Below are 13,490 nucleotides of genomic sequence, written 5' to 3'. Positions count from 1 at the left end.
CGCCTTCTGGGCCCATTTCTGCCCCGCCCCTCCTCCCTCGCCAGGCCGCCCCCACCCCCGCGGTGAGGTTGGCCCTGGTGGGGGTACGTGTGTGTGTGTGTGTGTGTGGCCCTGGTGGGGGTACGGGTGTGTGTATGTGTGTCCCTGGTGGGGGTACGTGTGTGTGTGTGGCCCTGGTGGGGGTACGGGTGTGTGTGTGTGTGTCCCTGGTGGGGGTACGGGTGTGTGTGTGTGTGTGTGGCCCTGGTGGGGGTACGGGTGTGTGTGTGTGTGGCCCTGGTGGGGGTACGGTGTGTGTGTGTGTTCGTGTGTTCCAAGCTGGGCCCGGCCCAACCCCACTTGTGGACCTGGAGGACGGGTGTGTGTGTGTGTTCCAAGCTGGGCCCGGCCCGACCCTACTCGTGGACCTGGAGGACGGGTGTGTGTGTGTGTTCCAAGCTGGGCCCGGCCCGACCCCACTTGTGGACCTGGAGGATGTGTGTGTGTGTGTGTTCCAAGCTGGGCCCGGCCCGACCCCACTTGTGGACCTGGAGGACGTGTGTGTGTGTGTGTGTGTGTGTGTGTGTGTGTTCCAAGCTGGGCCCGGCCCGACCCCACTTGTGGACCTGGAGGACGTGTGTGTGTGTGTGTGTGTGTTCCAAGCTGGGCCCAGCCCGACCCCACTTGTGGACCTGGAGGACGTGTGTGTGTGTGTGTGTGTGTGTGTTCCAAGCTGGGCCCGGCCCTACCCCACTTGTGGACCTGGAGGACGTGTGTGTGTGTGTATGTGTGTGTGTTCCAAGCTGGGCCCGGCCCGACTTCAGTTGTGGACCTGGAGGACGTGTGTGTGTGTGTGTGTGTGTGTATGTATGTGTGTGTGGCCCGACTTCACTTGTGTGTGTGTGTGGCCCGACTTCACTTGTGGACCTGGAGGACGTGTGTGTGTGTGTGTGTGTGTGTGTGTGTGTGTGTGTGTGTGTGTGTGTGTGTGTGTGTGTGTGTGTGTGTGTGTGTGTGTGTGTGTGTGTGTTCGTGTTCCAAGCTGGGCCCGGCCCGAGCCCACTTGTAGACCTGGAGGCTGGCTTTATTTAGGCTGTGTGTCTAAGACGGGAACCCTAGCCCGACCTGGGCGGGGGTGAGGGGTGGAACTGAGGGGGTGCTGACACTTGTTTTATATCAGTCCCGGGGCTGGAACTCAGGGCCTAGAAGAAGCTGTCCCTGGAATTTTTGTGCTCCAGGCTTGAGCCAGCTCTTGGCCGCTAGAGCCACCGTGCTCCTCCCCAGATTTTTGGTGGTTTAATGGAGGGCAGGGGGTGGGGGGAATGGTTTCACCGATAAAGTCTCAACAGATTTGTTTTTTGCTGTGATCTCAGCCCTAGTTAAGCGTAGGATGACAGGTGTGAGTGAGCCAGTGGCGCCGAATGCGCCGTGGTGCCGACTCCCAGACCTCACACGTCTATTCATGAAGCACCTGTGGACCAAAAGCCACCTGCAGGGTTGTTATAGCCGGCCGCGGAGGGATCTGGTGAGAATGGCCGACTTGCATAGGACAGACAAGATTGGTGTTTATTGAGGCAGGGGGGCTTCTGAAGGGAGGGCACAGAATGTGGTGAGTGAGCATCAAGGGTCTCTCTGAGACAGCACCTGCTTTTGGGAAGGGCCACCAGAGCAGAAGTGAAGCAGGCCAAACGTCTGCTGGAGATGGTGTGTCTGTTGGAGATGGTGCGTTGTGTTTGTGTGTTTTAGCACAGAAGCTACTAGATTAAGCACTATTCAGTGAGGTGCTTGGGAAAAGAAGCTTGAGTTTGGAAATAGTTTCCTACCAAAGCTATATCCCACCTTCACACTATTAGAGTCTCCATTCAGGCACTCTTGGTTTGCATTCCTTGTTATAATTTTGCCTGTTCAGGGCACCAAAACTGGGTCCCTTCCAAGTGTTCCTTTCCCACTGAAATACTAGCCTTGGCCTCTGTTTCCTCATCTTGTAAAACCAGGAAATTAGACTAATTGATCTAAAAATTTTTCCCCCAGTCGTGGGACTTGAACTCTGAGTCTGGGCGCTGGCCCTGAAGCTCTTCAGCTCAAGGCTAGTGCTCTATAACTTGAGCCACAGCGCCACTTCTGGTTTTCTGGTGGTTTATTGAAGAGTCTCATGGACTTTCCTGCCCGGGCTAGCTTTGAACCGCGATCCTCGATCTCAGCCCCATGAGTAGCTAGATTACAGGCGTAAGCCACTAGCACCCAGCAAAAATTTTGTTTAATTGTTTTCCATTTGCTCTTTCATAGAAATACAACTACCTGGGTTTTTCTGAAACACAGCAAAACTCTGGCTTCTAGTTTTATACAGTGAAGCTAAGTTCTTTAGTTCCCCTTTTAGAGCTCTCCTTTACCTGGCCCAGTTCTTTTTAGCGATCATTGGGGGCCCATTATAGTTTGATCTGTATAGTTCTGGTACAGGCCTTCCATGTTTCTGCTTATAGCTTGTTGCTCTTTTCTGTCCAGGAATTCTTCCCTGTTCTTGTAGGTCCTTTTTTAGTGTGCGTGTGCATGTGTGTGTAGTGTGTATATATATATATATGCATATGTGTGCATATATACATACGTATGTGTATATATACATATACACACATCTGTACACATGTAATTTTTGTTTAGTTTATTTTTCTTTTTCACATGTAATTATTTTTTTTGTGTGTCGGTCATGGGGCCTGAACTCTGGGCCTGGGCACTGTCCCTCAGCTCTTCAGCTCAAGGCTAGTGTCCTACCACTTGAGCCACAGTGCCACTTCCGGCTTTTTTCTGCATATGTGGTGCTGAGGAATCAAACTCAGGGCCTCATGCATGCAAGGCAAGCACTCTACCACTGAGCCAACTTTCCAGTCCCACACATGTAATTTTTTTTTTTTGTCGGCCGCGGATCTTGAACTCTGGGCCTGGGCGCTGTCCCTCAGCTCTTCAGCTCAAGGCGAGCGCTCTACCACTTGAGCTACAGCGCCACTTCCGGTTTTCTGGTAGTTTATTGGAGATAGGAGTCTCACGGTCTCTTCTGCCCGGGCTGGCTTTGAACCGCGATTCTCAGATCTCAGCCTCCTGAGTAGCAGCTAGGATTACAGGCGTGAGCCACCAGCTCCCGGCACATGTAATTTTTTGTGTGTATGTGCACATGAGTGCCAGTACCAGGGCTTGAACTTAGGGCTTTTTTTGTTCGTGAGTAGTGCTCTACCAGTTCAGCCACACAGTCTGGTGTTTTGCTGGTTTCTGAATTTAGGGAGGTAAAGTAAAATTCAGTTCTGTTTATGTCAGCCTATTAAGCACTATGCTGAGCTTTGCTAATACAAATACAGTCCTAACTCCCTTTTTTCTCAATTGTTTGGTGGAGAGAATTTAAAAATTAGAGTGATACTAGTCTAAGAAGAGTTTGTAGCATTTAGAAATACCAATCTTAAGGAGGGGACATCAGGGAAGGCTTGCTAGAGGTGGGTTTTGAAGGATGAATAGAAGTTTTCTAGTTAGATGTTTGTTTGTAAGGCTAGGCTTTTGACAAAGTCTTTCGTGGTGGTATTGTTAAATAAAATTTGGGGAGGCCACAGACTTGGAGTAGGCCCGAAAGACCAAACTAATAGAGAATTGAGTTATAGTAAATGAAGCATGGGTGGTCCTATTTAAACAGTAACAGGTTGACTCATTGATTCAGTAGCAGCTGGTTAAGTTGTTTTCTTCACCTCACTGTTTTTTGGTAAATGTTTTCAGAGAACATGGGTGTTTGGAATTCTCTGAAGGTCTTTTGATTGGAAGATTTCCCTGTTCATGCATCATTGTGTTATAGCTTTTGCGCAGATAAACCCATTACATTGAAACTTGCCAAAGGTTTTTCTGTTTAACTATTGATTTTTGCTTCAAATGGATATGTCTTCTATTATATATTGATGTGAAGTGGGAGCCAGGAAAAACAAGCAGTGCTTGGCATACCTAGGTTGGCATACCTGGGCTCACATAATTTTTTTAGTGGAAAAGTGATATTAACACCCCCCCTCCTCCGCCTTCCCGCTTTAATAGAGATTGAAGGCAGGGCTATGTGTTCCCCTATTCTAAGCAAGCACTCTACCACTGAGGTGTCCTTTCAACCTGCTCTACATTGTCCTGACTCACTGGACCTACATGAAGGATGCCTCTTCGGTTCTTCATTGTTGACTATAGTTTGGCTACAGGTGCTAGTGTTTGTTCTTTCCAGCCCCAAACACCTACTTTAACTGCACCTGAGCTGCTATATAACAGGCTCAGGCTGAGATGATGCAGCCCTCCTGGATTCATTCACTGAGTGCCTCATAGAGCTTTCCTCCTAGTGATCCACATGGTCACCCCTCAGATGCAGGTGTACCATCCGGTTGGTAACCCCTCTGCATATCAGTCATCCTTTCTTCTCTTCTCCCCACACCCACCCCCTTCCCTGAACTGCTACCTACATTTCTACCTTTTGGTCACAGTCCTGTAGAGAAACTGCCTACTGTTCAGACCTGTCACCAGCTCACTGAAGCCTGCTTCTGTAACTTCACTCCTCTGGGCCTTTCCCGTGGGAACTTCCAGCATCCCTCCCACATCTGATCATGGATTGCCCTTGCTCAGGTCCTCACCGGAACTCCTGCCTACTTGTTTGATACCCATGTTGAACCATCTCTTAATCCCAGTCCCCTCAGATACCTGGCAATTGAACCACCTCCTCTGAATCAGACCGGCCTTTCCAGCACTCAGTTGCCTTACAACCTAGGGTGCGCACACATGCCGCCTCCATCTTATTCACATCTAGGGAGGGCCTGGCTTTTCAGATTTGTGGAACTTTTTCCTGTTACCCCGTGGGACCGCTGGCTCTTAGAAAATTAGTGTACATTTGCACGTACACAAAGAGAGAAAGGTAATTGAGAAATTCCGAGGCCTTAAGAGGAAATGGGGAAACTGTCAGTTACCTGTGGAGGTAAAATGGAATCACGGATTCGACTTCACAGCAGAATGGCTCTAGCCACAGATGACCTGGCTTGTCCCTGCTCTTCTCTGACTTTGCTAATCCCATACGCCAAAGGCCCACGTCCATTTCACTCAGGGCTTAGATCAGAGTTGGGTCCTTCACTCAGGCAGTAGTAAATCCTTGTGTGGGGAGTGCCTAGTTAGGTGTTGGCTGGATGACCTGATCTAGTTCTGACTTCCTCTGGGAGAGGTAACTTGAGTCTTTCTCACTCGGGCTGTTTATGAGACCCAGGGGCCAATCAGAAGTGAGATGAGAGGAGGGGCTCAGTATTCCCCAGGTTCAGGTTAAGGGACAATTGAGAGTCTGTTTTCAGGTGCAGTACTTTTAGCGGTGATTGTCTACCAGGCTTGCTGACAGGGGGCCAAAGGCTAAAAATTTCCCTTGGCAGCACTTTTTTGCCAGTCCTGGGGCTTGAACTCAGGGCCTGGGCACTGTCTCTGAGCTTCTTTTGCTCAAGGCTAGCACTCTACCACTTCCAGCTTTTTCTTCCACAGCGCCACTTCCAGCTTTTTCTTTTTATGTGGTACAGTGGAATCGAACCCAGGGCTTCATGCATGCCAAGCAAGCACTCTACCACTAAGCCACATTCCCAGCCCCAGCACTTCTTACTCGAATAAAAGTAACCTCATTTGAAGTTCAGCAGCTGTGCGGGTATTATACAAAGTGACAGTATTATTTGCAGGACTGGATTCATTGTGTATTTCTGAGCGCAATTCAAGGAATGCCTTATATTCGACTCAGCTCTGGAAGTAGAGGAACAAGGAGAGTGTATGTGTGCACGAGGTACTAATACCCTGTGGTGCAATAAGGTGGTCAGGGTCTGCAGTCCCAGCTGCCTGAGAATCTGAATTTTACTGGACCTAGAAGTTCAAGGCCCTCAGGTGAACCTCAAAAGAAAAGTTGCCGGCTGGGAAGGTGGCTCAGTGGTAGAGTGTTTGCCTTGCATGCATAAGGCCCTGGGTTTGATTCCTCAGCACCATATAAGCAGAAAAGGCTGGAAGTGGGCGCTGTGGCTCAAATGGTAGAGTGCTAGCCTTGAGCTGAAGAGCTGAGGGACAGCGCCCAGGCCCAGAGATCAGGCCCCACCACCGACCAAAAAAAAAGTTGCAAATTCAATCCTTTTTCATGCCTTTCCTTTTTGATTTATCACTTTAAATTAGCATTGAGGTTTGGAGATAGTATGTCAGACTAAGAGCATAGCAAGCTCTGTTTGCTGTTCAGTAGGCTGAGATCTGAGGAGTGCGATTCTAAGCCAGCCTGGGTAAGAAAGTCTGTGAGACTCCTATCCAATTAACCACCAGAAAACCGGAAGTGGAGCTGTAGCTCAAAGTGGTAGGGGCTAGCCTCGAGTGAAAAAGCTTAGGAACAGTGCCCATGCCCCGAGTTGAAGCCTCATTCCCGACAAAAAACAAAAATAAAGAGCTTAGCATAAGCTAGGTACCTGTGGTTCATGCCTGAAATCCTTGCTACTTAGGAGGCTGAGATCTGAGAATCACTGTTCAAAGCCAGCCTGGGCAGGAAAATCTATGAGACTCTTTGGAGTTCGAAATGGAGGTATGGCTCAAATAGTAGAGTACCATGCCTTGAGCAAAAAAGGTCAGGAGCAGCACCCAGGTCCTGCGTTCAAGATCTGGGACGGACAAACAAATCAGAAACAAATAGATGGTATAATATATGGCTAGGAACATGGTCTCTGAAGTCCAAATGCCTAGATTTCAGTCCTTGCCCCTTCATTTACTAGTACTGTGAAGCCTTGGCAAATGACTCACTTTTTTCCAAAGAAAATTAGCTGACATTATTATGGGGGGGGGGGTGGATTTCTTACATTTCCACACCTGTATGCAGTGTTTTCCAGTCATTCTCCCTGTACCACTCAGCCCTCAGGTTTCTCTTCTCATGTGTGAAATGGTGATAATCAGAACAATATCCACGTGTGTGGGTTGTGTACGGATTGAGTGTCTGAGGCTCTCGGTGCTAGCCTGTGGCTGCTCATCTTGGGGAAGCAGTGAACTTACGTGGACAGCAGCGCAGCCCTCTCCCCTTCCCACTGTGTGAAGAACAGGGACAGGTGTTTTCTGCAATGCCACATGAAGACCTCTTAGAGGAGAACTTACCATGTCACTCTGATTGCTTTGGCCTGTATGATCTCTCAGGGCCTCTGGGCTGTGCTTGGACTTAGTCTAACAGTGGGCAGACTTAAAACCTCTTAGATGAGATGGAGTCAATTGAAAAATCTGCTCCTGTTCAGATAATCAAATTTTACCTCATAGCTCAAGGCCCCCCCCCTTTTTTTTTTTTTTTTGTTGGTCGTGGGGCTTGAACTCTGGGCCTGGGCGCTGTCCCTCAGCTCTTCAGCTCAAGGCTAGTGCTCTACCACTTTGAGCCACAACGCCACTTCTGGTTTTCTGAGTGGTTTATTGGAGATAAGAGTCACGGAGGAGTTGGGGAGGTGGAGAGGAAAGGGACAGTAGGGGAAAAACAAAGGAGGGGGTAACAATGCTCCATAGGAAATGGGCTCATTACCTTGCTTATGTAACTGTAACCCCTCTGTACAGTATCTTTGCAATAAAAAATATATATTATTAAAAAAAGAGTCTCACGGACTTTCCTGCCTGGGCTAGTTTTGAACCACGATCCTCAGATCTCAGTCTTCTTAGTAGCTAGGATTACAGGCGTGAGCCACTGGTGCCTGGCTTTTTTTTTTTTTTAACTTTTGGTCGGTTGGGGGGCCTGGGCGCTGTCCGTCAACTCTTCAGCTCAAGGCGAGCACTCTACCACTTTGAGCCACAGTGCCACTTCCAGCTTTTCTGCTTATGTGGTGCTGAGGAATGGAACCCAGGGCCTCATGCATGCAAGGCAAGTGCTCTACCACTGAGCCACCTTCCCAGCCCTCATAACCTGACTTCTAGAACTGGGACTCCTTTTTTTTTTTTTTTTTTAAACAACTACTTAATAAAAAATAAATGTTAAAAATTGCTTTCCTCACCAGGCATCAAGAACACATAAGCATGCATTTTGTAGATTTTTTTTTCTCTTTAGATTACATCCCATTGCTTTCTCTGTCTTGAACTGAGGATGTTTTGTTTTATTTTTTTCCCCCCAAGGGTGTGCGTTTCTTTCTCAATCATGGGATGGAAAGCTAGGAGTGACATCAGAGTTCTGATGGATTTGTAGGAGTGGGTTGAGGTAGCAGGGGGTAAAAGAATTGAGCTCGCTGATCCAGGGACTTTGAGGAGGTAAAAACCAAGAGAAGAGGAGGGAAGGGCCAGAGGATTGAGAGAATTAACTGGAGGGGGCTGTAATTAGCTCAGCATTAGCCTTTCCTCTTCCTTTCCCTTCCCTTTTCCTACTAGTGTAGATGAAACCTGTCTCCGGCATCCCCCATTCCCACATGACTGATTCCTTAGCACTGGGTCCTGGGTCTTGGAAAGGAATACAGGAAAAGAATACAACTCACAGACCTTGGCTGGGGCCTGGAAGTCATTGTGCTTTAGTCATCAGTGTCCTTTGTAGAGCACGTGGCTTCCCTCTACCCCAGATTGCTATCCAGTGCACCAGCAGCAAGCATGGCAGCGGGGATTGCTATCCAGTGAACCAGCAGCAGGGGTAATTCCACTGCCTTAGTCTGTTGATCCTTGTTGAACAAGGCAGGGTCCTTCACTCAGGACTCAGCTGGTGTGGATGCTCTCTGTCTAAGACAGACGGCTCTTGAGGTGGTGGGCAGGCACATCAGTCTCCTGATGTGGCAGTTGAATCCCCCTGTCCCCAGGTCCTGTCTGGGTCATTCCTACCAGACAAGATTGCAGATCACCTGTGGTTCCCTTTCCTATCTTTCCTAGTGAGGATAGGGTTGCCAGAGGGGGTTTTGTAGGATTGCTTGTGTGTGTGTCTGTGTGTCTGTCGTGGGGCTTGAACTCAGGGCCTTAGCACTGTCCCTGAGCTCTTTTGCTCAAGGCTAGTAATTCTCCAACACTTTGAGCCACAGTGCCACTTTCTGTTTTCTGGTGATTCAGCCTGGGCTGGCTTTGAACCTCAATCCTCAGATCTCAGCCTCCCAAGTAAGTAGGATTACAGGTACATGCTATCGGCACCCAGCTACTCTTGGTCTTGTTTGGTGCCTTTTACCTACGTATGTCATCGGATTATGATTCCAAAACAGCAAGGTGCAATCCTAAGGATGCTTAAGTTTGTGACCCTTTAGGGTCCTACTTAGCCAGCTAAGCTCCCTAGTTTCCTGAGCTGGAAGAATCCTGGACTTTGTGGAGAGGGCTTCAACATTTTAAGGACCTGCCCAGGGTCTACTATGCTCAGAGGAGGCGTTTGTGGCTATAGTATCTTGGTGTTGCCATTTGTTGTGGAAGAGTAGTCCCAGCTGTGGGTGTAGAATCAAGCCTGGACTCCAGCTGGCAATCACCAGAGATCTGAGTGCGTGTCTGTGTCTCTGTCTCTCTTATCTTTCACTGGATTACATTCTTTTTTTTCCTCCTCCTCCTAGTTTGTCTTAAAGAATTATGGAGAGAACCCAGAAGCCTACAATGAAGAGCTGAAGAAGCTGGAGTTGCTCAGACAGGTAGGAGGACTTCATTTTGTTTTGTTTGAAACTGGATCTGACATACCCCATGCTGTTTTTGTTTTTTGTGTTTTTTTTGGTTGATTGTGGGTCTTGAACTCTGGGCCTGGGCGCTGTCCCTCAGCTCTTCAGCTCAAGGCTAGCGCTTGAGCCACAGCACCACTTCCAGCTTTTTCTGCTTATGTGGTGCTGAGGAATCAAACCCAGGGCCTTGTGCATGCAAGGCAAGCGCTCTACCACTGAGCCACCTTCCCAGCCCCCCTCCCCCCATGCTCTTCTTGAATTTGCTTTGTAGCCCAGGCAGGCCTCTGACTGTGATCCAGCTATCTCTGCCTCCTATAGCTGGGGACCACAGGCACTTGCCACCATGCTTGGCTTATTGGTTGAACAGTGGTCTTCTTAATTCTTTCAGTTATTATTTTGCCTCAGACTGATCTTCTTGATTACCTCCTGAGTAGATGGGATTAGAGAACATAAAACAGAGGAAGTTGCTTTGTCTGGTCCCAAAGTTGTGGGCTCAAGTGTTCTTTCTTGAGCCTCCCAAGTTCTAGCTTGTAGCTGGAACTACAATCATGTGCTCCCTAGCCCAGATTTGGTGTTGTTTTTTTGGGGGGGGGGGTTAGTTGTGGGGCCTGAACTCTGGGCCTGGGCGCTGTCCCTCAGCTCTTCAGCTCAAGGCTAGTGCTCTACCACTTGAGCCACAGCGCCACTTCCGGCTTTTTTCTTTTTGCTTATGTGGTGCTGAGGAATTGAACCCAGGGCCTCATGCATGCAAGGCAAGCGCTCTACCACTGAGCCACCTTCCCAGCCCCTGGTGTTTTTTGTTTTTTTTGTTTTTGGGTCCGGTTGTGGGGCCTGAACTCTGGGCCTGGGCGCTGTCCCTCAGCTCTTCAGCTCAAGGCTAGCACTTTACCACTTGAGCTACAGCACCACTTCCGGCTTTTTTCTTTTTGCTTATGTGGTGCTGAGGAATCGAACCCAGGGCCTCATGCATGCAAGGCAAGCGCTCTACCACTGAGCCACCTTCCCAGCCCCTTGTTTTTTGTTGTTGTTGGTGGTGGTTTTTATTTTTTATTGTATTATTTATTTTTTGTTGGTCGTGGGGCCTGAACTCTGGGCCTGAGTGCAGTCCCTCAGCTCTTCAGCTCAAGGCTACCTCTTGAGCCACAGCGCCACTTCCAGCTTTTTCTGCTTATGTGGTGCTGAGAAATTGAACCCAGGGACTCATGCATGCGAGGCAAGCACTCTATCACTGAGCCACCTTCCCAACCCTTTTTTATTTTAAAGCAGTCTGCATACATCTTATTTTTGTGTATTTTGGTTGCTGGAGATTGATATTCATGTCCTAGTGTATGCCAAGTGCACACTTCACTACTGGCTACACTGCAGAAATTTTTTTTCTTTTTCTGTCAGTTGTGGGGCTTGAACTTAAGGTCTGGGCACTGTCCTTGAGCTTTTTTGCTCAAGGCTAGTATTCTACCACCTTGAGCTACAGTGCCACTTCACTTCAGTTTTCTGGTAGTTAATTGGAGATAAGAGTCTCATAGACTTTGCTGTCCTGGTTGGCTTCAAGCTATGATCCTCAGATCTTAGCCTCCTGAGTAGCTAGAATTATGGGTGTGAACCCTTTTTTTTTTCCTTTTTTCTTTTTTAATTAGCATACATAAGTTGTACAAAGGTAGTTCATTGTGATATTTTCTCATAGTCTCCAAATTTATCCTAATCAGCTCACGCCCTCCCATCAGTCATCAGTCTCCTGTATTCCTTAGCCTTCTTCTCAAAACAGTTTCTGCAGGTCCCATTGTCCTGGTCCCATCCCTCGATAAGTGTTTTACCCATTGCTATCACTGCATGCCTGGCTACTTCTTCCAGTATGTTTCTCCATGGTATGGTTGGTTTAGAGAAAAGCAGTTGCATGGTTGATGTTGTTAACTATCTGACTCTTTCTCATGATATTTCAGGTGGTTTTTCTTGGGTTATGTGAGTACACATCAGTACACCTACTGATGGTTTTGCTACCTGCTTTCAGCAGGCACTTTTCTTGTGGTTGCTAGGCACTTCCAGGACAATATTGGTGGCATGATCTGTGCTTGTTTCTGGTGTCTTCTGTATGAGCCTTGTGCACAGGGGTTGGCGGTTGTGCTGTTTGCAGTGGTTTGTTCTGTATTTGGAGCGACTGTGGGAGTGGAGCATCCCAATCTTCTTGTTTTAGGAAGAGTGTCTTGCTCAAGGCCAGGTTGGTGTTTGGTGTTGAACTCATGATTCTCCTGCCTCAGCCTCCTGCCTATTGGTATTATTGGCACGCGCTACCATGCCCAGCTCACCTTAGCTCTCTTGGTGGTGCTCATCTCATGGGTAGCAGGTGGGTCTGTACCATCTCTTACTCTGTGAAAACTTGGAAAATAAGAAACAGGATAAACAAACCAACTGCGCTCCAGATATGGCCATTATAACTACACAGATTTCCTCTTTTATTTTTTGGTGGTTCTTGGGGTTTGACTTCTGGGCCTGGGTATTGTCCCTGAGCTCTTCAGCTCAAGGCCAGCGCTCTACCACTTGAGCCACAGTGCCACTTCCACTTTTCTGGTGGTTTATTGGAGATAAGAATCTCAGGGACTTTCCTGCCCTGGCTGGCTTTGGACTGCGATCCTCAGATCTCAGCCTCCTCAGATCTCAGCCTCCTCAGATCTCAGCCTCCTTAGTAGCTAAGATTCCAGGCCTGAGCCACAGGTGTCCCCCGTCCTCTTTATTTTAATGAGCCAGCAGATCCCATTGCTCAAGAACTATTAAACAGGGACTGGGAAGGTGGCTCAGTGGTAGTGCTTGCCTCGCATGCATGAGGCCCTGGGTTCGTTTCCTCAGTACCGCATAAGCAGAAAAAGCCCAAAGTGGTGCTGTGGCTCAAGTGGTAGAGCACTCGCCTTGAGCTGAAGAGCTGAGGGACAGAGTTCAGGCCCCATGACCGACCCCCCCCCCCAAAAAAAAAAAAAAAGAACTATTAAATTCAATCGATAAAAGATTTGGTGAATGTGCTAACATTTTATGAAAACGGTGGCATGTTTGCTTTGTTTTGTTTTCTTGAGATGGCATCTTGCTATATAGTTCAATCTTGCAATCTTCCTGCTTTATTAAGTGTTTTTCATGTGAAGATTTTTTTCCTGCTTATTTTTCTTTTGGGCAAGAGGGGTGGTGGTGGTGGTGGTGGTGGTGGTGGTGGTTGTAGTTGTTGTATATAGTGAGGTTTGAACCCAGGGCCTCACGCTTGCTAAGCAGGTAGGTCCTTACAGCTTGAGCCACACTCCTAGGCCGTCATCTGCATTTCCTAGCAATAATAACAAAAGGCCATTTTTGTAATTAGTATTCTGAAAATAATGTTTATGCTTTTAAGAATCAAAGTGATAGAATAGCACATCATTTCTGCCTCAGTCCCAAGAAACAGGGACTTGGAGGTCTTCCTTTCTCCCATCAATGTTGTATATTGGAGATCCAGTCATGTAGTAATGCCCGCAGGCATTTGTTAAAACCTTTTTCATTTGGAGGGTTTTGAAGGTGGCTCTCCCTGATAATCCACACAGTGCCTCCAGTTGAGTTGTTGGTAGGAAAACCACTAAATTAATTTCAAGGAGCAGTCATACAACAACATTGGGAAAGAGTTGGGAAACTGTGTGTGTGTGTGTGTGTGTGCGTTCCAGTTCTAGGGCATGAACTCAGGGTCTGAGTGCAGTCCTTGAGCCTTTTGTTGTTGTTCAAGGTTAGCATTCTACCACTTGAACCACAGCTCCATTTAATTAGAGGTAAGAGTGTCATGGACTTTCCTGCCTGGGCTGCGTTCCAGCGTCAATCCTCAGATCTCAGCCTCCCAAGTAGCTGGGATTACAGGTGACCATGAGCCAAGAGTACCAGGCAAGAGTTGGAAACTTC

General features: G+C 48.1%; 1 protein-coding gene across 1 annotated transcript in view; it reads left to right on the top strand.

Annotated features, from left to right (window-relative positions):
- Nucleotides 1-13,490, top strand: part of Ptpn23 (protein tyrosine phosphatase non-receptor type 23) — a 30,836-nt gene that overhangs the window by 458 nt on the left and 16,888 nt on the right. Inside the window, 1 exon segment of the mRNA XM_042665865.1 lies at nt 9,495-9,569. Coding sequence (XP_042521799.1) covers nt 9,495-9,569 — 75 coding nt within the window.

The sequence above is a fragment of the Dipodomys spectabilis genome, unplaced genomic scaffold (genome assembly GCF_019054845.1).
Source record: "Dipodomys spectabilis isolate Male_0828 unplaced genomic scaffold, ASM1905484v1 ptg000360l, whole genome shotgun sequence".
Classification (NCBI taxonomy): Eukaryota; Metazoa; Chordata; class Mammalia; order Rodentia; family Heteromyidae; genus Dipodomys; species Dipodomys spectabilis.
The sequence above is the reverse complement of the archived record's forward strand: the minus strand, read 5'-3'. Positions and strand labels throughout refer to the sequence as shown.